This window comes from Dipodomys ordii, unplaced genomic scaffold, assembly GCF_000151885.1.
Source record: "Dipodomys ordii isolate 6190 unplaced genomic scaffold, Dord_2.0 Scaffold38, whole genome shotgun sequence".
Classification (NCBI taxonomy): domain Eukaryota; kingdom Metazoa; phylum Chordata; class Mammalia; order Rodentia; family Heteromyidae; genus Dipodomys; species Dipodomys ordii.
The window spans coordinates 5,321,333-5,349,192 of NW_012267254.1; the positions used below are offsets into that span (position 1 = coordinate 5,321,333).

General features: G+C 37.8%; 1 protein-coding gene across 1 annotated transcript in view; it reads left to right on the top strand.

Moving 5' to 3' along the window:
• The window catches only part of Enox2 (ecto-NOX disulfide-thiol exchanger 2), a 317,354-nt gene that overhangs the window by 238,870 nt on the left and 50,624 nt on the right, over positions 1–27,860 (top strand). The window contains exons 7-9 of the mRNA XM_013018185.1: positions 9,134–9,289; positions 18,558–18,764; positions 26,109–26,342. Coding sequence (XP_012873639.1) covers positions 9,134–9,289; positions 18,558–18,764; positions 26,109–26,342 — 597 coding nt within the window. The remainder of the gene's footprint in view (positions 1–9,133; positions 9,290–18,557; positions 18,765–26,108; positions 26,343–27,860) is intronic.

Consider the following 27,860-nt stretch of genomic DNA (forward strand, 5'->3'; position numbering starts at 1 on the left):
CAAAGGAGGAGGCTGCAATGCTTGGTAAGAAATGTACGCATTATCCTGCCCATGCAATTGTAACCCCTCTGTACAGTATGTTCACAAATAAAATTAAATTAAATTAAAAAAAATAAAATAAAAAAGTAATTATGAAGATAAAAAAAGAATAATCTGTGAATTTAATTTAAGTGGTATTACTGTGAGGACAAACTATCCCTTAGGACTCAAAATTTCTTGGGAACATCTAAATTATGAGATAAAAAGCCAGGTATGGTGGTACATGCCTGTAATCCTAGCACTTTGGAGACTAAGGAAGGAGGATCATGAGTTTGAAGCCAGCCTTGGCTACATAGAAAGACTGTCTTTTTCATGTCTTTCCATCTCTCCCTCACTATCTCTTTCTCACACACATACACATACACATATACACATACACACACATACATACACACAGAATTAAAACTGTAGCTAGGAAGGCATAGGTAGGAAGAAATCACTATACATGTTAAGCATAGCTTTTCTGAGGATATAAAGGGAATTCCAGCCAAACAGAACCAGCAATTATAAAAAATGAAGACAGGTTAGTAAATGTATCGAATAGCACCTTTGATTCTTATAGTTCATATGTTTTATTTTGTTTTGTCTGTTTTCTTTTTTGAGACAAAGTCTTGTTATGTAGACTAGGCTGGCCTTGAACTCAGACTCCCTCTACCTCAGCTTCAGCCTCCTGAGTGCTAATGTTATAGTCATATTCCACTGTGTCTAATTCTCCACTTGATTCCTTGCCATAATTACAATTTCCCCATAGGCAAAGTTATTGGATTTTAAAAAGAAAACTCCAAGTTACCTAACATGGTGCCAATATATATTAAATATTGTAGTAGGAGATTTTTAGGTGTAAAAAATAATCAGCCTGTGTTAAGCAGCTTCATAGACAGGAATATTTACAGGCCCACTTCAGAAATGAGTAAGTGAATATGAAGTTTAATCTGACCAAGGGCATCTTTTGTTTTCTTATGACACGTGGGCTTTATAAAACCTAGTATAGACTAATGGTTAGGAGCATGGTTTGTAAGAGCTTCAAAGTGTGTGCCTGGGCTTCAGTTTCCTCATGTGTAAAATAGGTAATAACAATATTATCCATCTCTTAGGACTTTTGTGAAGATTAATTAAGATGATAGATGATAAATACATAGATAAGTCAAGCTGGAAATTATAAGTATTTAATTAATAAATATTTAATATCATGGACTTGGAGGTTGCATTTCACAGGGCAAAAGCTACTATGAACTGCCCTGACAAGAGAAACCAAAGATTGAACCATAAAGTGAGCATGCTTAATGGCACTGTCAAACATCAAAAATGGTAGTCCTGAAAAGGTTCTAGGGTTTTGTAGACAATCATAAATGTAGCACTTATAGTAGAGTGTCAGTCATTGCCTTCTTCCAATCAGCCCTTCCACAAAGCCAACAATTGCCTAACACAGTACCTGTGGGGTCCTACAAGATCCCATAGCCCTATTCAATAAGCTGAAAAAAGTCTTGGTCAATGTAGTTCGATGCTTAGTGTTTTTCTTCTTTAAAAATTGTTAGGGCTGGGAAGGTGGCTCAGTGATAGAGTGCTTGCCCTGCATGCATGAGGCCCTAGGTTTGATTCCTCAGCACCACATAAGCAGAAAAAAATCCCAGAAGTGGTGCTGTGGCTCAAGTGGTAGAGTGCTAGCCTTAAGGTGAAGAGCTGAGGGACAGCGCCCAGGCCCAGAGTTCAGACCCACGATTGCCCACCCCCCCCCCAAAATTGTTATTCGGGAGGCTGTGATCTGAGGATCACGGTTTAAAGCTAGCCCTAGCAGGAAAGTCTGTGAGACTTTTTTTTAATTTTTCTTTTATTGTAAAGATGCTGTACAGAGGGGTTACAGTTACATGAATAAGGTAATGATAAGGTAATGAGTACATTTTTTGTCGAACATTGCTACCCCCTCCTTTGTTTTTCTCCTAATATCCCTTCCATTCCCCCTCTTCTACTCCCCCCCACAAAGTTGTAAAGTTCATTTCCAACATAGTGTCTTATGAGTATCACTGTTGGGATGGGTCATCCTGTGTCCTTGTTTCAGCATTTTGTTTTTCCCCCACTAAACTACCAAGAAAAAAAAGCCAGAAGTGGATCTGTGGTTCAAGTGATAGAGCACTAACCTTGAACAAAAAGGTTAGGCCCCAGGACCAGCATACAAAACCATTAATTGTTAACATATTGTTCACATCCATTCCAGCCATTCATGATATTTTCCATATCTATTTTGTGTGTGTGTGTGTGTGTGTGTGTGTGTGTGTCTGTCTGTCTGTCTGTCTGTCTGTCTGTCTGTCTGTGTCTGTGTCTGGTGTGTCTGTGTATGTGCCAGTGCCAGTAATAGCAGTTTAGTAGGCTGTGCTGCGTAGCCTAGTACTCATCATTAGAGCCATACCCCCACTTCTGGCTCTGTGGTGGTTAATTGGAAATGAGTGTTATGAACTTTTCTGTCGGGGCTGCATTCAAACTATGATCCTCAGAATCCAGAATCCTGAATACCTAGGATTACAGGTATAAGCCACCAGTGCCCAGCTTTCCATATCTATTTCTTTAAAAAATTACTTGAAAATTTAGCAAGTTAAAACACAATCAGTTTATTCTACTTCAAGAGTTCTCAAAACAGAATTTGGTAGGATTCAGATAGACAGCTCCTTCTCCCATGTATATAAGCTGGGATACCTGAGTGGCAAGCTAGACAGAATAGCCAAAGACTCCACTTGTATTCCTCAGTAGAGACAGATTTTAAAAAAACTGTATTCAGCTAGATCCCTTCCTTTCCATTTACTCCCAGACCCTCTCCACACAGTCTCTTTAGCATAGGAGTCAGATGTTTTATATGACAAGTCAAAGCTCCCATCACATACATTGTCAGAGGCAAAACGTAGAAACTGCCTCTCAATACTTGGACCTGAAAAAGGACATAGCATCCCCTCTATCATGTTCTATTGGTCAAAGCAATTCTAGAGCCCATGTAGATTTAAAGTGAATTTAAAGTAACTCACCACAACAGAAGAAAGCATTTGTTGCTCTGATGCCATAATTGTTAAACATATATGCTTCATTTTGTACCTATAACTAAATCTGTCCATTAAAGCAGTCCATTAAAACAGTTGTCATACTATGTTAAGAGTCATGCTTTGGTTAAGAAAATTAGAATTAGATCAGCTAGAGTTGAATCTTAGTTCAGCCTTTTATTGGCTGTATGAACTTGATCAAGTAACTAAACCCATCTGGGCTCCAGATTCCTTAACTATAAAACAAAGGATAACAATATCGTGTAATTCATAGATCTACTGGAATAAGAGCATATAAAATGCACACTGCCTAGCTACTGTGCAAGAATTTGATAAATATTTGGGGTAGTGATAATAGTTCACAATTTTGACAGCATTTTAACTGTTTTGACAACATTTTAACTGCTGCTATTTCCAAATTACAGTATGAGGTCAAGAATTTTGTCATTCATTCCTTTAACCCCAATACCTGGCACAAAACCATTGGCATGGAAATACTGAGTGAATGGAAATTTGCATGACAGGTAGTAACACAGAAATGATGTTTGTCTCTACTGCAACCCTTTGACTCAGATGTAGACAGAAGATAGAAGATAAGTTGCTAGGTAGCCGGAAAGTATAAGGCTATACAAAAATATTACTGGAAATTACGTGGTAGAGCTACAATCTTGAGGAACAAGCTAGCTCAACTAAAGCACAGAATTTGAAGCATTTACAATAGCCTGGGATTTTGAGAAGTGCATGAGTCACAGAGGGCATACAAACCAATACCTTAGCAATGGCCACACCGAGAGTCATGAAAGCTATGGGGAAAGGAAACTGAAAAAATGCGAGAAAGCTAGAATTAGTTTTTAAATATACAAGTAAATATATGGGGTATTGTGCATGTGTACTCAAAAGTATTACCAAAGTACGGTATTTTCAGGGAAGAATTCAAACTGTAATTCCTGAGCAAAACTAACTCATGATCCAACAAAATGAATATCATGAAGCTGGTACTTGAATGGTGAGTGGGAGAGAAAGGAACAGGGTAGATGAATGAAGAGAGGAAGGGAGGCCAGGTGCTGGTGGCTCACCTCTATAATCCTATTTACTCAATAGACTGAATTCTGAAAATCCCAGTTCAAAGCCAGCCCAGGCAGAAAAGTCCCTGTGAGACTCTTATCTCCAGTTAACTACTAAAAAACTGGAAGTGGATCTTGTAACTCAAAGTGTTAGAGCTCTAACCTTGAGCAAAATTGCTCAGGGACAGCACCCAGGCCCTGAGTTCAAGCCCCACAACCAACAAACAAAAAAGAGAGGAAGAGGGGAGCATGCATTTCATAATATTCAATTCATAGCCTATGAAATTAAGAAAATTGTGGGGAAGAGTTGAATTAGAAGGGATGGTAGAGAATGATCAAAGGGGTGACATAGACCAAGATGTATTATATTCATAAACTGATTTGTGGAAGGCTAACTCCTTTGTACAACTACTTAAAGATAATAAAATATATAATAAAATAAAAGAATGGATCCAGGTGCTTGCTAGTGGCTCATGCCTGTGATCCTAGCTACCGAGATCTGAAGATTGCTTTTGAAGCAAGCCCAGATCGGAAATCCGTAAGACTCTTTCTCCTCAGTTAATCACCAAAAAGCTGAAAGTGAAGCTATGGTTTAAGAGGTAGAGTCCTAGCCTTTAGCAAAATAATAATAATAAAAAACAAGGACAGCACCTAGGCCCTGAGTTAAAGCCTCAGGACTGGCACAAAAAAATACTAATTAAAAATTTTAAAAAAGGATGGAAGGAGAAAATGAAAATAAAGCCCCCCTCAAAGTATCTATAGTGAAAAGGACTTTTGAGGCCTTTTCCAGAACTCTTTTATATAATTTCAAATCTCCTTTAGAAGTGTGAATTCCTAATATAAGTGGCAATAGCATGTACTTGTTTGCAGTACTCCAGTCAGGCCAGAGGCCAGGAAAAGGGCAAGAATTTCTCTTGTGCTCTATTTCCAGTTTATTTGAAGTTTGGACTTTGATTTTTCAGGCTCTACCTTAGTTACATAAGGCCCATGGTTTCAAATGCTTTTTTCCCCTTTGTTGGCACTGGAAATTCAAGTCCATTCTGAATCTTAATGATTAAAAATAAACAAAAGAAACAATGTGATTGGAATCTTTGAAATGTCATGTACCACCTACCATCTAGCAAGCTTTTCAGAAGAGTGTAACCCATAGAACTCTTGGTGTATTGAACTAAAGGAAAAAGAAAGTTTATCTACTGTGTCTTTAACCATATGCTATGAATAGACTCTCTTTTAAACAGATTTATAAAATATTAATGTAATCATACCAAACGGCAGAGTGGTGATTACATCAGTCAGGAGTTATATTTATCCTATATATTTGTTTTTTGTTTGTATCCATTTATTAGTAGATGGTACATGGAGATAGGCATTTCCTTCTCAGTGGAAGTGGCAGAACTTGTTTAATGAAGTGATGTTTCTGTAATCTGTGGTAAGGTAGAGTTGTGAGTGACAGAGCTATATGAATAGCAATGAGGAGCCAGGCAGAACAATAAAAGGAAGACAAACATTTCAGTAGGAGGGGAAAATAGATGGGATTGTTTAGTTGACAGACAATCTTAATTCTGATCTTTTCCTTAGAAAAATTACCAGTTTGTAAAATGGAAGAGATAATGTTCAGAATTTCTCCAAAATCTGCACACAAAAAATTCAAATTTGCAAAGACTCAAATGGCACTGTGAACCAGAATGCTTTTGTTCTGCAGCATAGAAAGGTATTTCTCCTCAACCCAAAGGAAACCTAGTCACCCCCCTCGCTCCCTGCCTTGGGCTTGACTCATAGGAGGTTTGTCACAAATGTTTGTAGAATGTGATTGTGAATGCCAGAATCAGTGAATTCATCAGTGTGTGTTTGTACATTTTGAATGGAAGGAAATTTGCCTATCATGACTAACAGACAGAGGTTTCCATATCTGCTCTATCCTCTCACCAATTGAGTTGAATGTCATTATTTATCCCAACTTTTATCAAAAAAATGCAGAAATATTAAAGAAACGTTCTTCAAGGTCACATAAGTGGTGAGTAGAGAGTAGAGATAATTTGAGCCACAGGAGAAAAGGTCATGTTTGGGCATCTCAAGATGAAAGGCATATAACAGTAAGAAGGATGCCTTACCTTACTTTGGCTGGCTTTCCAATGGGAAGATGCACATTTCACCTATTTATCCATCTATGACCCAGGTACAGGACTCCCCTTTACTGAACATGTTAAACCTAAAGTTCTACTTCTCTGGGTAGATTCTTCCTGCTGTTTAGTTGTACCTCTTCTAGTATTTTAGAGCACCAACAAGGATCTGCAAAAACCTTGAGGATATCTTTACCAGCATTGCCCCTCTGACCTGTGTGGTAAGCATGGTGAAGTCTTTGGAAGCATAACTTGCCACAGCTAATGTAACAGCCCCTTTGTTACTAGAACTGATTATTTTTTTAAAAAACTTTCTTTGTTTATAGTATACTGTGTGAGATTCTATAGTGAGAACAGGTAGAAGAGGTAGGAAAAATGAAGTAAAGTTCACTCCTTTCTCTCAAAGAATTTGTATTTTTATATAGAATCAAAATTAGGCAGTGAAATCAGTATTACCATTAGACTCAAGCAAATGAGTTCGCTGCCCAGGGCCCATGACTCAGTGGGGTCCCATGCTTTAGAAAGACTATCTCTATATTTTCCAACCCGCCTATAGTTCTGAACACTGGCCTAGCAGGCAGTCATTAGATTGGCGATCCAGAATCTAGGGAAAGTCTTGCTTGCTTTTGGACCACAAGAAGTACCTTTCTTAAAATTTCTTAAGGGACGCAGTTGTGGCTCAGTGGTAGTGCTCTACAGAGAGAATAGCGTTGCTCCATTCATAAGAAATGGAAAGACTTGGAAAAAATTATATTAAGCAAAGTAAGCCAGACCCAAAGAAACAGCGGTTTCTCTCATTTGTAATAATTAGAATGTGCCTATAAATCTATAAGTGAACCTAAAAGTAAAAGTCAAAAAATTAAACTTGGGCATGATACATAAAACAGGACTCTAAACATTCACACAGTGACACCCAAGGAGGATATTCTTAGGAGAGGATCACAAAGGCTCAACAGCTATATGCAAATGATCATATAAAATGATTCTTATGGAAATGAACTTCAAGAACTGGAAACAAATGTTTTTTAAATTTACTTTTTGTAGTTCTTTTTTTCTTTTCTGTTTCTATTTTTTCCCTTTTTTGGGGGGCGGGGATCTGGTCGTGGGGCCTGAACTCTGGGCCTGGGCACTGTCCCTCAGCTCTTCAGTTCAAGGCAAGCACTCTACCACTTAGCCACCTTCCTAGCCTTTTTTCCCTTTTGTCACCATATTTGATTCCTGTACCCTTTGTGTTGTATGTAAGTTTTTCTGATTTGGAGAGGGGAAGGAGAAGCACAGAAATGGTGAGACAAAGGGTGAACCAATTCAGCACTGATAATCACTAGACACTGTGTTGGAAATGAATTTAAAACTTGGGGGGGGGGAAGGAAAACACTGGGAGGAAATACGGGAGGGGAAACACTGTTCAGAAGAAATGTACTCAATCCCTGACTTATGTAAGTGTAAACCCTCTGTCCATCACCTTTACAATAAAAAAATCTCAAGTCCCTCTCTAGTGTGCTGGGAGGTCAGTGATATCTGAGTGACAAGTTCCAGCCTCAGATCAGTTCCCTATGAGCCCCAGTTCCCATTCATTCCCTTTGGAACACTCTCCAGTCCTTTCCCCCATACATGGAATCAACTAGATCTCCAAGAAGCTTTAGGACTCAGGCCTGTGGAATCTTCCCAAAGTCTTACTTCCAGAGGAATGGTCTGGCAAGCAAATCACTCCAGCTTGCTGAAGTGCTATTTCTTTCATGGTATCACATGAAATTGTGCCACCGGAATGCTGTTGATACCAATTTGGACTGAATCAATTTGTGTGCATAGATGAACCTCTCCCCAATTTGTTTGGATATCTACACTTCCTAGAAGAATCCCTGAATCAACAAAAGTCAGTATAAAATAAAATAAAATTCCATAGCAACAGGTGTAGAAGAGGTTTTAAATGCCAGTTAAGAATGAACCAGAATTATCTACAAAGGCTTCTTCAAGGAAAGTGAAGTTTACATTAGGTCTTGAACTATGGGGAAAATTCTGTAAAACTCTAATCATTCCAGGGAGGGAAAGCAACATGAACAAAGTTGCAGCAAGAAATTATTTATTGAGCTTGTTCTGTACTGTGCACTGTGCTAAGCACAGAACATTTATCATTTTATTTACTCCTCACAGTTCCTTGTAAGGGTAAGAAGTATGAAGCCTGTTTCATAGCTGAGAAAATGGAGGTTCAGAGCTTTACAACGTGGGTGCAGGGGGAGGGGGAAGGGGGGGAAGGAAAAGGATTGAGATTGGGGGGGAGGGGGGGAAGGGATGTGAAGGGTAAACAAAGGAGGAGGCTGCAATGCTTGGTAAGAAATGTACGCATTATCCTGCCCATGTAATTGTAACCCCTCTGTACAGTATGTTCACAAGTAAAATTAAATTAAATTAAAAAAAAAGAAAATGGAGGTTCATATTGCTAGGCAAATGATGGAATGTGAACCCAAGTCTGCTGGATTGCCACAATTGTGGCGGTCTTATTCTGTCTTAACGCCATGCTGTATTGTAAAAACAGAAAGTATACAGAAGAAAGCAAGAAACGGTGTGAAAATGGAGCAAGAGATGTGTGTTAGAAACTCATGAAGTTAAAATCACTTAAAAGCACAGTTAAGTTATGAAAGACAATGAATAACAAAAGGAAATGTAGATGTTTAAATGGGCCCTAGTCAAACAAAACAAAAGCCCTAACTTGAAAAGAAAATACAAAACTATAATATAATATTTAAGACTTGGGAACACTAACCTTCATGTTTATTTTTAAAATACTTTGCCTCTGTCTTAGAAAGACCTTTGATTTGAAGCTTGTGTGATAATATTCTGCTTCCACTTGACCTTGCTTGGAATCATATATTGTTCTTTCCTTTTTTAGACTTTGATCCTGCCCTTGGAATGATGACTGGAATTCCACCAATAACTCCAATGATGCCTGGTTTGGGAATAGTACCTCCACCAATCCCACCAGATATGCCAGTAGTAAAGGAGATCATACACTGCAAAAGCTGCACACTCTTCCCTCCCAACCCAAGTACTGTTTTGCTTTTTCCCACATGTCATGTGTTTTGGTGTAAAAAAAAAGTCTTCTTTTTAAAAACGATACCCAAGGGCTTCACCTAAAAAAAAAAAAGCTTCCTCTCAGTGGGCACAGCTGAATTTTATGCACTGAACAATAGGTTTTTATATTCTGGTGGCAGTACAAGTGAATAATAAGTTTGTAATACTGTCTGGCAAGGAATTCGAATGTATTAGTACTGAAGGTATGAGACACAAATTGCTCAACATTATCATTTGTAGTCTTCCTTTTTCATAACTGACCACCATGCTGGTAATGACAGAGATTTGGTGTGGAAGGAGTCTATATGAATGAAGCACATGAGAATATGCATTTGATGCTAAGCACCCTCTATGACTACCAACTAGTTATAAATCACTCCAACTACTCATGCTTACCTGTGGCATTATACAGAGAGGTGCAGTTTGACTTATTGGAAAGGTGAAAAGGAATGTTGAGAGACTAAGCCAAACTACTGGTAGCCATTCAGTCATTACAGCTCATGTGCAAAACGATCTAGGGATCTGTCTTCTTAGTAAAACATAAGCTTTTCCTTAAAGTCACTTTCAAATATCTGTATAGATTAAGTGGCCATGCTTCAGTTAAAATGTGCCAACCATATAATTAACTCAAAGTTTTTCCAGATCCATTTGAGATTTTATATATTTCAAATGAGCAAAAGCTACTCAAGAACATGATCCAAAGCTCATCCATGCTTTTTACATAATCAACGTTGAGTGATCATATCCTCTAGCCATTCTTCCTGGTAAAAAAATGATCTTCATGCCTTCTTGTTTGGGAACTGGATTTTACACAAGGTACATCCTTGCAGACCATTAGGAAACCAAGCAGACCAGCATCTCAGAGTAATGTTCCGGGAGAAGAATGTGTGTATCAGGAGAAGAATTAGGGAATAGAGGAAAAGATGTCTATTTTAGGCTTTATTTGACCTCTCAAATTGCCATTTCTGGATTTGTGTTTAGTGTGTACAGTTAATGAGTAATGCTGTCACATTCTTGTCTCTTACTCCAAGTTTTATCCCCTTTCTTCCAGTGTATTGCTTTTGGATTAGGGAAAGATGTGCATCCCTGATAGTATATTTTTCATGTAAAATGCCATGAATTTAGGCATTGCCAATGTTAAAAACTTGCTTTTTATGAAAAGGTAAAATCCTATGGATTTAATCCTTCATGTATTTCATAATCAGCCTTTACTTGACTTTCATTGCTAAGTCTAAGCTAACAGGATATCTGCTAACTTGTAATGTCCATGCTGGGTGAAATAGATGACTCTTAGGATGTTCCATTCTCAGATTTCCAAAGTGTAGAACAGATACCTTGTTTATAACTGTGATACATAGACGTATTGTTAAGCAGATTTTGAATGCATGTCAAAATACATGGCCTAAAGTGGTTGTAACTTCATAGACTATAATATAGTCAAAGAAACAAGCTAAAATCTCTCAAATACGTATTTTTGTTGTTCTCTGTTTCTACATGCAGGCATGCCTTCTCAGTTTGGAATTTAAATGGCTACAGAGTAAAAGGAAAACATTGTACCCTCATAGCTCAGTTCTTTAGTTCTTCATCTTTTTAATAAGAATGCTGACAGAGCAATTAGTGCCAGTAAATGGGTGGCTTCTGGGAAGGAACTGGCTTTGGAATTGAATTAAAAAATAATACTCCTGACAAAGCTTAAAAAAGACTAATGTTCTATTTGCTTTTAGAACTGTTACAAGGGTGCTCAGATTAATTGGATGGAGAAATCCCTAACTGAGGCATCTCCCTTAGCTCTTTGCTGAAAGCATGAAAAAAAGTGCCACTTTTATGAAGACTTCCAAATCTTGTCTTTGTGAAGGCAAGATAGGAAGGGCACAGTAAGACAAGTAGAACAGGGTGCCTAAATCTTTCCCTTCCCCAGACACCAACAATGCATAATAAGGCCTAGTCTCTGCCATATTCTCTTGCATTTGACTCCAAAGTTACTCTCATCAGTAAGGTCCTATCATTCAGAGACTTCTTACAGTTCTTGTTCTCCATGCAGTCTGCTCCTCTTATTGCTTCATTAGAAACTATCTTTGCTGTCAGTTGATTCCCCTCTGTCCCACCTGACATGGCATTTAAACACATATATACAGAACCATGAAATTGTTCAGAGGCTCTTATTTGCTCACAAATTCATAGTCAATCTCCTGACCTCAAAAAAACTTTTATGGCTCTACTTCATGTGATTGTTCCCAACCTATCGTTTCTACTTGCACATACCTACTTGCCCTTTAGTTGGGTTCAAGTACTTCCTGACCTTATTCTTTATACCTCCCTCCAAGTGTACCTTCTTCTGGAATATTTATGTTTGGACGATGCTGAAATTAATTCAGTGATGAATCATTTTCACATAAATAGCTGCTAAATCACATGAATGCTTATTAGTCCTTATCATCCCACTCAACTATATTTACTACTATTAACTCCTTTATCTTTTTTTTTTTTTGCTGGTCCAGGGGCTTGAACTCAAGGCCTGGGCTCTTGTCCTTGAGCCTCTCTGTGCTCAAAGCTAGCACTCTACCACTTCAACCACAAGACCACTTTTGGCTTTTCCTGAGTAGTTTATTAGAGATAAATCTCACTGGCTTTGAACCGTGGTCCTCAGATCTCAGCCCCCTGAGTAGCTAGGATTACATGTGTGAGTTATTCATACCAGGCTCCCTTTATCTTTTTGAAACTTTGAGTCATTTGAAAGAATAAGAATGACTGAGACCATCCAGAGATATATACAAATCAATAAGAAAGAAAAACAAATACCACATCTGGGGAATCCCAGCATTTCAAACTTTCAAAAAAGAAACAAGTATTTTCATTTCTATACACTTCTTTGTCACAGAAGACTAGATAGTTATTTCTAGTTCTTTTCTTCTTCTATCTTAAATATCCTTCTTTAAATGCTTTCTCTCCTGTGTCTTTATCAATGTGTCATTTATTTAAGAACATTAATGATCTTGATCTTAATAATGCTTAATCCGGTGGTCAGTTTCCAATTCTGTTTCAAATTAACATAATGACAGTCCATGACACAACTGAACACTATTTTTTAATTTATTTTTTTATTGTGACAATACTGTACAGAGGAGTTACAATTACATGGGCAAGATAATGAGTACATTTCTTATCAAGCATTGTTGCCTCCTCTTTGTTTTCCCCTTCCCATCCCTTCCCATACTCCCCCCTCCCCCGACCCGATCCTTCCCTCCCCCCACCAAAGTTGTAAAGTTCATTTTTCCACATAACGACTTGTGCATCTCATTGTTGCAATGCGTCCACCTGTATCCCTAGTTAAACGATTTGTTTTTTCCATTCCCCTCCACAAATTATACCAACATCAAACACAGTGAAAGCATGGGTTATATCATGGGGGAGGGACATACAAAGCAACATAAAAATCATCTTGTAAATATGTTAGAAACAATTACATGAAAGGAAAAAAATCATTTGAATACTTATCTTGGGGTTCATTTCACCTAACATCACCTTATCTGAACTTTTCTGGTTGACTCAGGCATATACTAGTTATAGCAAATTAGGGAAACCATGGGACCTATGTTTCTTTGGGCCTGGCTTACTTCACTTAATATATTTTTTTCCAAGTCTTTCCATTTCCTAACAAATGGGGCAATGTCATTCTTTCTGATGGAGGCAGAGAATTCCTTTGTGTATATATACCGCATTTTCTTGATCGATTCATCTACTGAGGGGCATCTGGGTTGGTTCCATATCTTAGCTATGGTAAATAATGCTGCAATAAACATAGTTGTGTTGGTAGCTTTAGTATGGTCTTGTCTGTGATCATTTGGGTAAATGCTCAAAAACTGGGATTGCTGGGTCATAGGGGAGCTCTATGTGGAGTCTTTTGAGGAACCTCCATACTGCTTTCCAAAGTGGTTGAACAAGTTTACACTCCCACCAACAATGCAGTAAGGTTTCCTTCTTTCCACATCCCCTCCAGCATCTGTTGTTATTAGAGTTCTTGATTATATAGCCCTTCTAAGTGGGGTGAGGTGGTATCTCAATGTTGTTTTGATTTGCATTTCTTTTATGCCTAGAGAGGTTGAGCATTTTTTCATGTGTCTATTGGCCATCCTTCTTTCCTCTTCAGAGAAGTTTCTCTTTAAGTCTTTAGGCCACTTATTTATTGGGCAGTTGTTTCTTTGAAGATTTGTTTTTGGGGAATTTAAGTTTTTAAATTCCAGGTATATTTTAAATATGAGACCCTTGTCTGTTGTATGGCTAGTGAAGATCTTCTCCCAATCCATGGGCTTTCTATTGATCTTGCTAGCTATGTTTTTTGCCATGCAGAAGCTCTGCAATTTCATGCAATCCCATTTATCCAACCTCTCTTTGATTTCTTGTGTTTCTGGGTCCTTCACTTGACTTCCAGGACTCCATATTATAGGTTTTACTTTCAACCCGCTGGTGGTTCCTTTCCAGTGTCCTTTTCATAACTTCCTGCTCTTCCTGACTTCTAATCATTGGAGTCACAGCTAAGTTCTTAGACTTATCTGCATTCAAACCTTTAATAATCTCATCAAATCTTTTAGCTAAGAAGCTATATTGCGATGATAGCCCCCACACACACATATCCAATCTGATTTAGATTAGGCAGAACTGAACCATACTGGCATGAATCAGACTAGTACCAGTCTCCTAAAGATAAATAGTGAGTGAATACTTTTTTTGTCTTGGAAGCAACATTGTCTAATTCCCAGGTTTTGAGGATGACAAAGAAAGCTTTATTTTTTTTCACAGAGTAACTATCAAAGATTTACTGAACTCCCAATTAATATTTAATTATGATGAGAGAAGAAACCAGTACCATCTTTCCAGTGAGGTTAATTTTTGCCATAATTTCTCTATTTAGCTGCTACACTTCCTGTGTGGAGAGGTTACATTTTGAGTCAGTTGGAAATAACAGTGATTGGAGAATAAATGATGGAATATCATCTTCTATCTATATGTATGCATATGGGAAAATGCATGAAACTAGAAAAGGATTTTTTTCTATTTTTGGCATACAAAAACAGATGGACCTCATTTTGGCTCTCAGGGCTGATTTTATTTTTTTTTAAATTGAGAAATTGTTAAACTGAGTATTAATAAGAATTTTCCAGCCTTCTGATGACTTTCAGTCAGTTTAGATTACATTAAAATGCATCTGACCCCTGCTGATTTTCTAGGGGGCTTCAAACATGGACTGTCTAATAAATGAGCTCAGAGACTTTACATTGTATTAATTCTAGGTAATCAGCTGAATAACAGTGATCTCTGTGCTGCTCCTTCCCTCTCTTTTCAAAGATCAGTAATGTCTCTGATCCTAATAGTGATTATACCAACACAGCTCCGCAAAATGGTAGTAATTAGAATTGCTGGAAGCTATTCCTTTTTCATCACCACAGATTAGTTATCCCTCTTTTTTTTTTTTGGCAATACTGGGGTTTGAATTCAAGGCTTTGTACTTACTAGGCAAGTACTCTGTATTGCTTTTTTTACTCTTTTTGCTTTTTTTTCTCAGATATATTGCCCATTTATGCTTCCTGCATAGCTAGGATGACAGGTGCATACCACCACATACAGCTTTTATCAGTGGAGGTGGAGTTCTGTGAAAATTTGCCTAGACTAGCCTTGAAACTAAATCGTCCGAATCTCCACTTCCTGAATCGCTAAGCCTACAAAACATGAGCCAACACACCTAGCTATATTCCCAGTTATCTTGAGTCTTTCATGGTAAAGTTTTCTTGGTTGCCATCCTGAATGGTGATTGAGGCACTCCCTATAGGGCTAAGCATGTTACCTGATAACTAGATGGAAGTTTGAATTTACTCTCCTGTGGGTTTATTATTGCTGTGCCCTGATAACTGTATCTATGGAATTAGAAAATCAGGCACAGACAAGAAAGTGCATTGAGCAATTAATTATTAAGGAAAACGTTACAACCCATCGCCTTGCTTGGTAGCACACCAAATCTTTGCAAATGTTGCCAAAGAGGCTTTTTACATTTGCCCAAGTAAAGCCTTAACTCTTTTGACATTGCTCTTAGTGAATTTTATGCCTCTTTACAGTTGCCACAGAATACTCTCAGCATCACAAAAGGGTGATGCATTCATCGCAGATTTTTAAACTCCTAAATGTAACTGCCATAGTTACATGTCACTATGTGTCACTCTGCATTCCTTAATCTTTCAGTGGGCCTAAAAGTAGACCCAAATAAACTCAAATAATATGAAAGAACGATACTTTGATAATTTTTTTGCTTTACAAAAAAATTGTCATTATTTTTTTACTTATACAAGGGCTTGGGCTTGAGGCCTCACACTCTTGCTCAACTTTTTTTATTAATGTCTAGAACTGTACCTTTTGAGTTACATTGCCAACCCAGTTTTTCTGGTTCATTGAAGATGAAATCACAGAGACTTTTCTGCCCGAAGTGACCTCAAACTTATGTCTTCAGATCTCATCCTCTTGAATAGCTAGCATTATAGGCATGAGCCACCAGGTCCTGGCTCACAAGTATTCTTTTCAAATATAAATATCAGAGCCAGTCACTGGTGGCTCACACCAGTAATACTAGCTCCTCAGGAGGCTGAGGTCTTGGGATCACAATTCCAAGCAAGGAAAACCAATGAGACTCTTAAGTTGTGGCTCAAGTGGTAGAGTGTCTTGAGCAAAAACAAAAAAAAGAAACTCTAGAACAGCACAGGGTCCTGAGTTCAAGCCCCAGGACATACACACACACACACACACACACACACACACACATGTCAGAAGAACATTTTATTTTTAAAATTGGACTTTATTCTAAAAGCCTCTGATTTGACATTGTATACTTCTATACAAATGCTCTTGAAAATTCTTTACCTGTATATATACCAGCTGGTATGTATATATGGTCATGATCAAAGCCATATATGTCTTCATACATGTATATTCCTCTCTCCCTACTTGTGATTCCCTCCTAATCCCAGCCTTGTCTAAAGATCTGAATAAAGCAAAGGAGCTGAGACTTCAGAAGTCCAAGTCTTAATGACATTTATTAGGGTTTTAGAATTAGAAGATCTGGATTTAATAATACGTAAATAATAACCCTGTAATGACTACTATTTATTGGGGCCCTACCAAGGATCTAACATTGTACCATTTGCAATATAGACCTTACAATTATAATACTAATTGTCCTATAAAAACTGTTATGCAATATGGAATAATATCACTGTTTTAATGATAACAAAAAAGTTTTCAGAGGGTATATAATTTTTCCAAGATCATACAGGTATTGGGTAATGAAGATTTAAAACCAGATTTTGCTACAAGTTTATAGTCTTTCCTTTCTAATGTGGTGCCCTTCAATGAAACAAAGCTTTTCCTCTATAATGTCAGACTTAGACTAAGTGCTTTTCAATTCTAGCTACATATTAGAACTGCCTGTAAACCTTAAAAACAATTTTTAAACCTAATGTACAGAATGCACTGATTGAATCAGACTCATTGAGGGTGGGGCCTAGACCTTAAGTTAATTCTAATGTGCTACCAGATTGAAGAATAACTAGAAGTGATAGCTAGAATTCTTTCCAATTCTTCAAAACTTAAAAGCATATACCTCAAGTGATACTATACCTCATAGTTCCCCTTTGGGTTAAAGCTACAACTTCACTTAGTGCCCATGACCAAGATATTTCAGATTTCTACTCACTAGATTATTTTATCTTTCCCACTAAAATTCTTATTTGAAACAAAATATTGATATAGTGTTCCTTTCAAATTACAGATTTAAAAATTCACAAGGTCTATTAAGGTCTCTAAATCTATTACCCCTTTTATTTGCTGAATAGAGAGAAAAGGGGCATCATGAGAGACTAATGATTCCTAACCACAACAATAAGATAGACAGCAACAGCAAGATGAGAAAGCTGCAGATGCTGATACCAAAGAAGGTCCCAAATCAGTGGCTTGCCAACTTGGATCAGAGTCAGGTGGAGGCTTTGGCCTAATCTGTGAGCAAGACTCATTTATTTTTGCATGTGAGCTGTAATCACTGTTTGGTTGAACTCTCCAAATCTTGAACTGGGACAATTGTTAAGAGCTGAATGGTAAGAATGGATTACACAAAATAAATCCTTGAAGATACAAAACCAAAACTAGGGGAAAAAAAACATGAACAACCACATCCTTTGTTCTGTTGGACTATGAACCATAGGATTTTGCTTAGAAAATGTTTGGATACATATAAATAGTAACAAGGATCCAACAGATACAACAGGCTTTACATATCAGATGAGTGAGTAGAAGGTTTATTTTAATTTGGTTTTTATTGACTCTCTGTGGCTAAATTTATCTCACTTTAGTTACTGATTTCTCAGATAAGACTTCTCTCTTCTTTCATCCTTCTTTCTAAAAGCTGCAAAATGGGCTTTGGACCACACCCCTCCAGGGATCACTTACATTTAAAATAGTAGCTAGGGGCTGTGAAGGTGGCTCAGTGGTAGAGCTTTTGCCTTGCATGCATAAGGCTCTGGGTTCGATTCCTCAGCACCACATAAGCAGGGGAAAGAAAAGCCGGAAGTGGCGCTGTGGCTCAAGTGGTAGAGCGCTAACCTTGAGCTGAAGAGCTGAGGGACAGCGCCCAGGCCCCGAGTTCAGGCCCCATGACCGGACCCAAAAATAAATAAATAAAATAAAATAAAATAGTACCTAAAAGTATAGAAAGGATACTGTGTACTTTGATATGTTTAACCAAATCATTCTGACAACTGTAAATACTTTTATAAACATTGACCCAATCCCTGTCAAATTAGTCCCATTCTTAGTTCTTCCAATACATATTCAGAGGGAATAAAATAAGTATCATATGAATTAAACAAACCTTTTCTCAAGAACTCTGATTCTGAGTGCTCCTGTCTTCTTAATAGCGACTGCAAATTTGACATAGCTGTCTTATTACAGCAAAGGAAAGGAACAAAGCTAAAGAACTCTGAATAGGACAGGCACACAGGTCTGGGTCTTTATCTTCTAGACATCATCGCCAAACCATTGAATAAAATGACTTTCAGGCTTATGTAATCGGTTTGCTATGGCAGACATAAGTGTCATGAAGGCCAAAGTTTTTTGGGCATGTGGTGGTCTCTCAGAAATAGTTGGTTTTGTGAAGGTCTGTATCAAGCAATCATTTTAATTTGAAATATTTTTGTCCTTACACTTAGATCTCCCGCCTCCTGCCACCCGAGAAAGACCACCAGGATGCAAAACAGTATTTGTGGGTGGCCTGCCTGAAAATGGGACAGAACAGATCATTGTGGAAGTATTTGAACAGTGTGGAGAGATCATTGCTATTCGAAAGAGCAAAAAGAACTTCTGTCACATTCGCTTTGCTGAAGAGTACATGGTGGATAAAGCCCTTTATCTGTCTGGTAGGTGATTAGATATGAGGATTGTGCCCACAAGAACAATGCGCAGACTGAAGATTCAAGTATTTACATCTGTAGTAGCTATGATATAAGTATAATGTCATCCCCTTTTGCCTTAAGAGATGGAAAATATGTGTTGCCTTCCGCCATCCTCTAAAGCCCTCAGTATCCTCCAGCTGAGAATAGGGTAATTCCACAGTGTTTACCTGTGGCATTTAAAGGACCTAACTCTCTGTTCTACCTCTCAGTGTCATCTTACAATTATTACACATGGCATGTCCCAAACACACTAAACAATTTTTGTTCCCAGAATGTACCATGGTGTTTTATGCCTTTTTCTCTGACTGGAATTACCTTTCTTACTCCCACCCACCACACACACACACACACCTTTACACCTTAATACAGACTGTGACCTCCCCTGGAAACCTTTCTCTGATTTGTCTGTGTCCTCTACCCCAGGTTGGTTTAAGCACCCCTTCCTGAGCACTCCCAAAGCACTCTTCTTCCTTCTAACATATAACCTATCATGCCATGTGGGAACTGTCTCTTCCCACATCCCTCTCTCCCCTGGACTGTGAACTCCTTAAGAGCAATACTGCCTTATTTACCTCTGAATCCTCAGTACCTGGCATGTATCTGGCATAAAAGTAGATGCTCAAAAGCAATCACAGAAATGTCTTAATCCATTTTCTCTAGTGAGAACAAAATAACCTGAGGCTAGTTAGCTTATAAAGAATAGAAGTCTAGGAGATAATAAGGAAACAGAAGACACTGTACAAAAGGAAATGTACTCATTACCTAACTCATATAATTGTAATCGCTCTGTACATCACCTCTGTTCATTAACAAGAAAGTAAATTAATATTTAAAAAAGAATACAAGTTTATTTTCCTCACTGTTTTTGAGCCTGGAAGTTCTAAGAGCATGGTACTGGCATCTGCTTAGCTGCTGAGAACCTTCTCACTACATCATAAAATGGCAAATGACATTACATGGTGAACAGGGTAGTGTGTTAGCTCCTCTCTTCCTTTTCTTATAAAATCATTAATGCAATTATAATATCCTACCATCCTGACCTCATCGAAACCTAATTACTTCCTAAATGCCTTATCTCTACATACCATTTAACCTGTGAATTCGAGGTTAAAAAGTTTCCAACATATGAACTTTGGGGAGACATTCACATCAACAGGAAGTCAGTTATCAAATATTAAAGAATCCTAGGTTGCTAGGGATGCAGTAAAGACTAAGGCAGACAGATTTCCTGCCATCAAAGATATCAAAATTATAGCAATGTTAAAATAGGGTAGTCTCTGTGTATGTGTATATCATATATATACACATATATTTGTTATGTATATATGTATATATGCAAGTAAATTGCTATCAAGCAGATAAATATTCTGATACTTTTTGAAAAGTCTAGTGTACCTAGGGATCTTTGGAAAGAAAGTTTTCTCTAACATTTAAACTGAGACCTGACCTGAACAATGTGAGAGAAGCATTCCAAAGTAAGGAACACCCAACAAAAAGCCCTACAGTGGAAATGGATTGGGCATTTGCATGCAGAGGACAGGTTAGCATGGATCTTACAAATTAAGATGAGGAAATTTATTCTGAAAGCCACCAGGGGGATTTTATGAAATTATTTAAAAATATTACTCCTAGGTAAGTAGAAGATGGACTGAGAGACATGAGTGGCGACTGGGAGGTAGTTTAACTATAGCAGTCTATTCCAAAGGTGATAATGGTTTATATAAGACAGTTGGAGTACAGCATGTAAGAATTTCTTAGCATAAGAATCGCATTTCAAAAAACTCACATGTTCACATTGGAAGTTCAGATATAGAACAGCAGAGAGAAGTAGTTGTCACTAGAATTGAGTATCATAAAGTGAAGCCCTTTGTCTTTTGAATTGCTGTGAAAAAAAGTTGCATAGTTTCTCTTTTACTTATTTTGAGTTGATGCTCTTTATAGGATGGTAGATAAATATGCTAGAAGGAAGAAGATGGAGTAATTAGGAAATAGGGTTACCGCTTCACCTAAGAACAATGTTTTGTAAGAATTGAGTTCAAGTGCTAGGCATTTTATGGTAACAGCACCCTCATTCAATAAAAGGTATTTAATAACCTCTCTTTTGTATAAATTATTGTGCTAGATGCTATGCAGAGTAGATGAGTAAAACCTACTTCTTCCCCTTTCAATCATACATTCATTTACTAAAGTAACATTTATTCAAGACTAAGCATTACTCAAGACACTGATAAGACTGTTAATGATAATGGTGATTAAGGTAGGTTCCAGTGGCTCACACCTGTAATCCCACCTACTTAGGAAGTTGATATCTGAGGACCACAGTTCAAAGCCAGCCTCAGCAGGAAAGTCCTTGAGAGTCTTATCTCCAATTACCCACCAAAAAGCCCAAAGTAGAGCTGCCTCCCAAGTGTTAAGAGAGCCATGAGTGCGGGTGCCAGTAGCTCACACCTGCAATCCTAGCTACTCAGGAGGCTGAGATCTGAGGATCACGGTTGAAAGCCAGCCCGGGCAGGATAGGCCATGAGATTCATCTCCAATGAATCACTAGAAAACTGAAAGTGCCGCTGTGGCTCAAATGGTAGAGCGCTCGCCTTGAGCTGAAGAGTACAAGGGTAGCACCCACACCCAGAGTTCAAGCCCCAGAACTGACAAAAAGAAAATGCCATGAACAAAAAAATCTCAGGGACAGCACCCAGGCCCTGAGTTGAAGCCCCAGTACCAGCATAAAATCAGCAGCAGCAGCAGCAGCTATGAGTGTCATAGAGAGGAGAAAAGTAAAGGAAAAGACAAGAATATGAATATTTCTGACTTTTAACTGGGAATATCCAGAAAAGTATCATTTGCTTTAAGGAAAATGCATTTCCATATGGACAGTGGGGCCAAGAAACAGCATGAGTGAAGTTACAGAGGTGGAAATCTCTGGCAAACATTGAGGAAACAGTGCAGACACGATGGGGGAGGGAAAAGATCAGATGTTAGTATACTTTGGAAGCTTTAACAGTTGAGTCTTTACTCCTTAGGTAATAAGGAATTGCTGAAAAATTTGAACAGGAATAGTGATTGCTTCTGAAAGATTAATCTGACAGCTCTGTGTAATAATGGTTTCAAGGAGAGGAGGTCACTTAGAAGCTTGTTGGAATAGGGAAATAGGGAAAAGGTAACGGGGATTTGCAAATGCAGACTAATAACAGGGAAGGAGAGGAGGAGGTAGATGCTGCAGACTCTTATTACAGTCGTTAAGTGCTGTAGAATCTACTAAAGATTAGAAAGCACTTAGCAACAATAATAGAGCATTCCATAAAAGACCATTTTAATAAGAATGTAAAGGTCTCAAAAAGCCCTAAATAGTTATACATAATAGAAAACAAACTGCTCAGAAGGTACCCGTATAAACATCACTGAAATCAGCTCTTTTAAGAACTACCTCCTAGAAAAATTCCTAGGGCTTCCAAAGGAAATGGGATGGCAATCAGTGTTGAGAAAATAACTAAATTTTTCCCTTTAAATTGGAACCTCCTCCAGTTCACAAGAACTAGAGGCTCCTGGATGAGATTATTTTTCTTTTATCTCATGTTAGAAAATAAAGTGGTAAAAACAAACAAGCAAGCAAGAATGCCTTATAAAACATGCTAGGAAAACAGAAAAAATGATATTTTTGTTGGAGATGAAACACCTTACGAGCTGGCACTTTTTACAATACACACTCCCCATAGCATCTTCAGTGTGGATTACAGAGAGCCTTTATATGCGCTTCTCTTGATCCTCTCCACAATCTTGGGTGAACAGGCAAAGCAAACATTTATTGCCTCCTTTTTCGAATGGATCACACAATCAGATAAAATTGAATGAGCATGCAAATACATTGCAGACCTCAGAGGGTCCTAGAAGAGTTTGCTTATGAAATGTGTTTATACTTAACCTCTTTCTAAAAAGAATATATGATATGCTTGGTGTTACTGAAGATTGTCCTTTTATACTAGCTATATAAAGTTTATAATAGCCGTATATAATTTACATATGATGACATTAACATACTTCAAAAATGAAATTGTACAATATTTGATATATACCTGCAGCTATGAAACCTCCAACAATCAAAATGATTATACCTACCACTTCCAAAAGCTTCCATAATGCCTCCTTTATAATTCCTGCTCCCTTCCCCTACTCACTTCCTTCCAAGCATCTACTTACCTGTTCTCTATCAGATTAGTATGCATTTTCTACAACCTCTTATAAATGGAATCATACATTATATATGCTCTTCCTTCCTTTGTATAGATCCAGAATGACATTTGGTCTCATGTTCCTTATACCTGAATTTTCTTTAACAATTTTTATTGTAGAAGTCTTTTCTTAATGAACTCTTTCAGCATTCATAAGTTTTAAAAAGAAATAATCCCAAACTCAGGAGCATTATGAGAGTTCAAAGCCAGCCTGGGCTACGTAGCAAGACCTTATCCCAATAATTTTTTTTTTCATTTCCTCATTCTTTTTGGAATGTATTTTTTTAAGATAGAGATTTCCAGGTAAATAGGTTGTTGTTTTTCCCCTCCTCTCTCAGACACTGTTCTGTTATCTTACTGCTTACATTGTTTCCCACAATAAATATAATAATATCCTTAATTTTGTTTCTATGTATATAGTGTGCCTTTTATATATAGCTTCTTTTAAGGTATTATCTTTATTAGTGAACAATTCAAGTATGAGGTTCCTTAGTGTAATTTCCTTCATGTTGGATTTGTGTGTGTGTGTGTGTGTGTGTGTGCACGTGTGCATGCACGCACGTGCATGTTTGAAGTTCATTGCACTTCTTGGATCTGAGGGCTTTCAACAAATTTGAATTTTTCCCCTTTATTGAAGTGGATTTTTTCTATTCCTTCCCTTCTCCCCTCTCTTTCAGAGCTCTACTTAGGCATTCATTAAGCCTTTGAACATTGTCTCACAGCTCACTGGTACTCAGATGTGTTTGCTCAATGATTTTTCCTCTTTGTATTTCATTTTGGATAGGTTCTATTGCTCTCTGTTAAAGTTTTTTTCTTTTACAGTGTCTGATTTGCCATTTGTCTTATCCAATTATTTTTTTCCAACTTTGACATTAAACGTTTAGTTTAATTCGGACTCTTTTTCATATTTTTGTATTTCTGCTTATATGTTCAATCTTCTCTCTAGCCACTGAATCACACAAAACACAACTTTACTGGTTGTTTTTGGCTAATTGTTTTATGTACCACTTCTGAGTCTGTTTCAATTGAGTGTTTTTCTTTCTTTTTTTTATAAATAAGTTTTTTATTGTGAAAATACTGTACAGGGGCTGGGAAGGTGGCTCAGTGGCAGAGCGCTTGCCTTGCATGCATGAGGCCCTGGGTTTGATTCCTCAGCACCACATAAGCAAAAAGAAAAAATCCCGAAGTGGCACTGTGGCTCAAGCAGTAGAGCGCTAGCCTTGAGCTGAAGAGCTGAGGGATGGCGCCCAGGCCCAGAGTTCAGGCCCCATGACCAGACCCCCCCCAAAAAAAGAAAAGAAATACTGTACAGAGGGGTTACAGTTACATGAGCAACATAATGAGTACATTTCTTATCAAGCATTGTTGCCTCCTCCTTTGTTTTTCCCCTACCAGTGATTTTCTTAAGTTTAATTATGGGGCATATTTCCCTATTTCTTTGTATACCAGATATTTTTTTAGATATCAGATATTGTAAATTTTACCTTACTTGGAGAAAGAATTTTTTATTCTATGAATATTCTTAAGTCCTGTTCTAAAATGAAGTAATGAGAAAATGTTGATCCTTTTAAGTACTGCTGTGTGTGTGTGTGTGTGTGTGTGTGTGTGTGTGTGTGTGTGTGTGTGTGTGTCCTCAATGCCAGGGCTTGAACTCAGGGCTTGGGTGTTATCCCTTAGATTTTTCACTCAAGGCTGCTTCTGTACCACTTGAGCCACATCTCCACTTCTCATCTCCACTTCTGGCTTTTTGCTGGTTAGTTGAGATAAGTCTCACAGACTTTCTTGCCCCAGCTTGCTTCAAACTGTGATCCTCAGATCTCAACTTCCTGAGTAGCTAGGACTACTGGTGCAAGCCACCAGTACCCAACTAGTATAGCTTTTTAAACAGTATTCATCAGGACCAAAAAAAAAATCTGGCACTATTTTTTCTCCATTATTAATGTAAAACCTTTCTGATTGGCCAGTACTCTGTGAAGTATGAGGTATTTTTTTTTCTGCCAGGAGCAGTGGAAAAAAGAGCTGTTTCCAGCCCCATATGAGGTTCAGAGAGTGTTACCTTTAAAAATCAGGTCTTTTCTACTTATATGTGCAGCTATCAATACTCAGCTAAATAATCATGGAAGACCTTCTGCAAATCTCTGAACTTCTTCCTCTGAATCTCTCTTCTTTCTGGTACTTTGCTTAAGAAGCTTCATTTGCCAAGTCTTAGCCAAAAACAAAAATCTATTTTGAGTCTTGTTCTAAAGAATAGAGGAAAGCACAATCAATTTTGAGCCTAAGGACCTGAATTCAAGTTGTGAATCCTTACCAGTTAATACTTCTTTGACCCAGAGCAAGTTACTTAACCTCTGAAATGACTCTTAATTAGTTTTTTTCCTTATCAAAAATATTTCCCCTGCAAGCTTGTGCTAAGAATGACATGAGATAAATGTTTGTGTGGGTATTTTGCTCAGTTCCTGAACCTTTAGTACTTGACAGCGTTTGTGTTTTTGTTTTACCTTTTGCTAAGAGACTTGGCTTGGGCACAAAAAGTGGAGACAGACAATGGAATCCTGATTTTTGAAATCCCTTCCCTATACCACTATTGTAATCAGCCAATATGATTTAAGAATTTGAAATCTTGTCTCATCTGGATTATATTACCATTTCCCATCACATCTTTTAGTTTCTCACAAGAAAAAAAATGGTCTAGAATTGCAAACATATCTAGGGAATAGTTTTCGATATCAATCCCAAGTAAATACATTTTAAGTTTACCAGAATTCTGTGTGATTGTCCCCATTATCTTTCTTCTGAGCCCTTTATGGTCATTCTTGATATCATTACTCACAGATAGCTCAAATCTAAAGGTAAGATGGCAGATGGAATTCCTAAGAATAGATCAATCCAACCTACAGAAAGCAAACTGTTTTTAAGAGATAAGATTGTAACCTAAGTCTTTTGATGATTCACCTTGCTGTCATGAGAAGAGAATTGGGGATCATGTGGTCACTTGAAGCAGCCATATCTGAAACATTGATCTTGGATAAGTACCTAGAGTTGTTCAATCTCTCCTCCCTCTACCCCTTTCTCTTAAATATAGGTTACCGAATTCGCTTGGGCTCTAGTACTGACAAGAAGGACACAGGGCGGCTCCATGTTGATTTTGCACAGGCTCGGGATGACCTGTATGAGTGGGAGTGTAAACAGCGTATGCTAGCAAGAGAAGAGCGCCACCGCAGACGGATGGAAGAAGAAAGGCTGCGCCCACCATCTCCTCCCCCAGTGGTTCATTACTCAGATCATGAATGTAGCATTGTTGCTGAAAAACTAAAAGGTATAGAAAGTATGCAATCTCCATGATTAAAAGAACTTTTTTTCTCTAGGGAAATGTAATAAATTGCTGTGTTGTAGCCAGTATCCCTTTGAATTTCCCATTAATCGATTGTAAGCATTTCTTTTGTTGGAGCCTTGCTAATAGTTATATTCAGTATTCAAGAAACTGGAAATTTTATCTGTGTTGCCTTATAACTCTGCTCCTTCATTTTCTCAAAGGATGGCTTTTTTCCCTCCAAATATCAACTAACTAGCAAGAGATAAAGTGGTTTTTTCCCATTTTCCCCACCAGAGAAATTTAGGCAAGTGTCCCCTTTCGTAGTGGATACAAGGTAGATTTGAATTCTTAATCAAATGAATGAATCAGCATGGAACTGGATATAAACTTGAAAATCTGGTAAAATCCTCATTTTAAAGATGAGGAAATTGAAGTCTGGAAAGTACTCATAAGTGTAAATTCTTCCTAGTTTACTCTGAGACTTAGACTAAAAGGAAACTTTTTGATCATTTAAAAAAAAAACAGTTTGCCAAGTGCTGGTAATTCAAAGGTTCAGTCTTAGCTACTCAGGGAGCTGAGATCTAGAAGATCATGGCTAGAAGCCAGCTTGGGCAGAAGAATCCTGGAAAAGCTAGATAAAGGCATGGCTCAAGTGGTAAAGTCCAAGCAAGCTGAGAAGGCAAGCCAAGTAAGCATACAGCCCTGAGTTCCCAGTACAAGAAAAAGAAAATGCAGTTTAGTTCACCTAGTGATTATGGAAACTTTTACACATTGCTATGTCAGTCTGCCTTTAAGTTTTTAATTCTGTTTTTGCTTGATACTCAAGGCTGCTTTGCTCATTTAATGTAAGCCACTCTGTCCATTCTATTGTCTTAGTTGCTCAAATCTAGTCTCTCATTTTCTGAATATTGCTAATGTTATTGAATGAATGCTGGTGATTTAAAGCCACCAGCCCAGCTCTAATGGCACAAATTTGCCCTGCTTCTTATGCTCTCAGCTCAGCAAGATCCTACTAATTCCACTTTCCAATTAGGTCTCACTCACCAAAATTGTTTACATCACAAAACCCCAGGGATTCACAGATTTAAGCATTTTTTTTAAAATCTCTTTGATTTTTGACTTCTTGCATTGAAAAAAACACAGAGTCCACACTAGTGACACAAATAATTGCACATTTTGAAAAATTATAAAGGCTGAAAACATTGGTACAATGCCAGGTCTAAGGCTTGCCTCTTCAAATGACACTAAACACATCAGCTTATGTTTAAAAATTAAATTTTCTTTTTTGTGGCCCTCACAAGAAGCAAAAACTGAGCATTGACATAAAGATTGCATTGCATCCAAGTAATGAAATAAAAAGCTCTTCTCTTGTTTGTTTTTTTTGGGGGGTCTGGTCGTGGGGCCTGAACTCTGGGCCTGGGCGCCATCCCTCAGCTCTTCAGCTCAAGGCTAGCGCTCTACTGCTTGAGCCACAGCGCCACTTCCGGCTTTTTTCTTTTTGCTTATGTGGTGCTGAGGAAT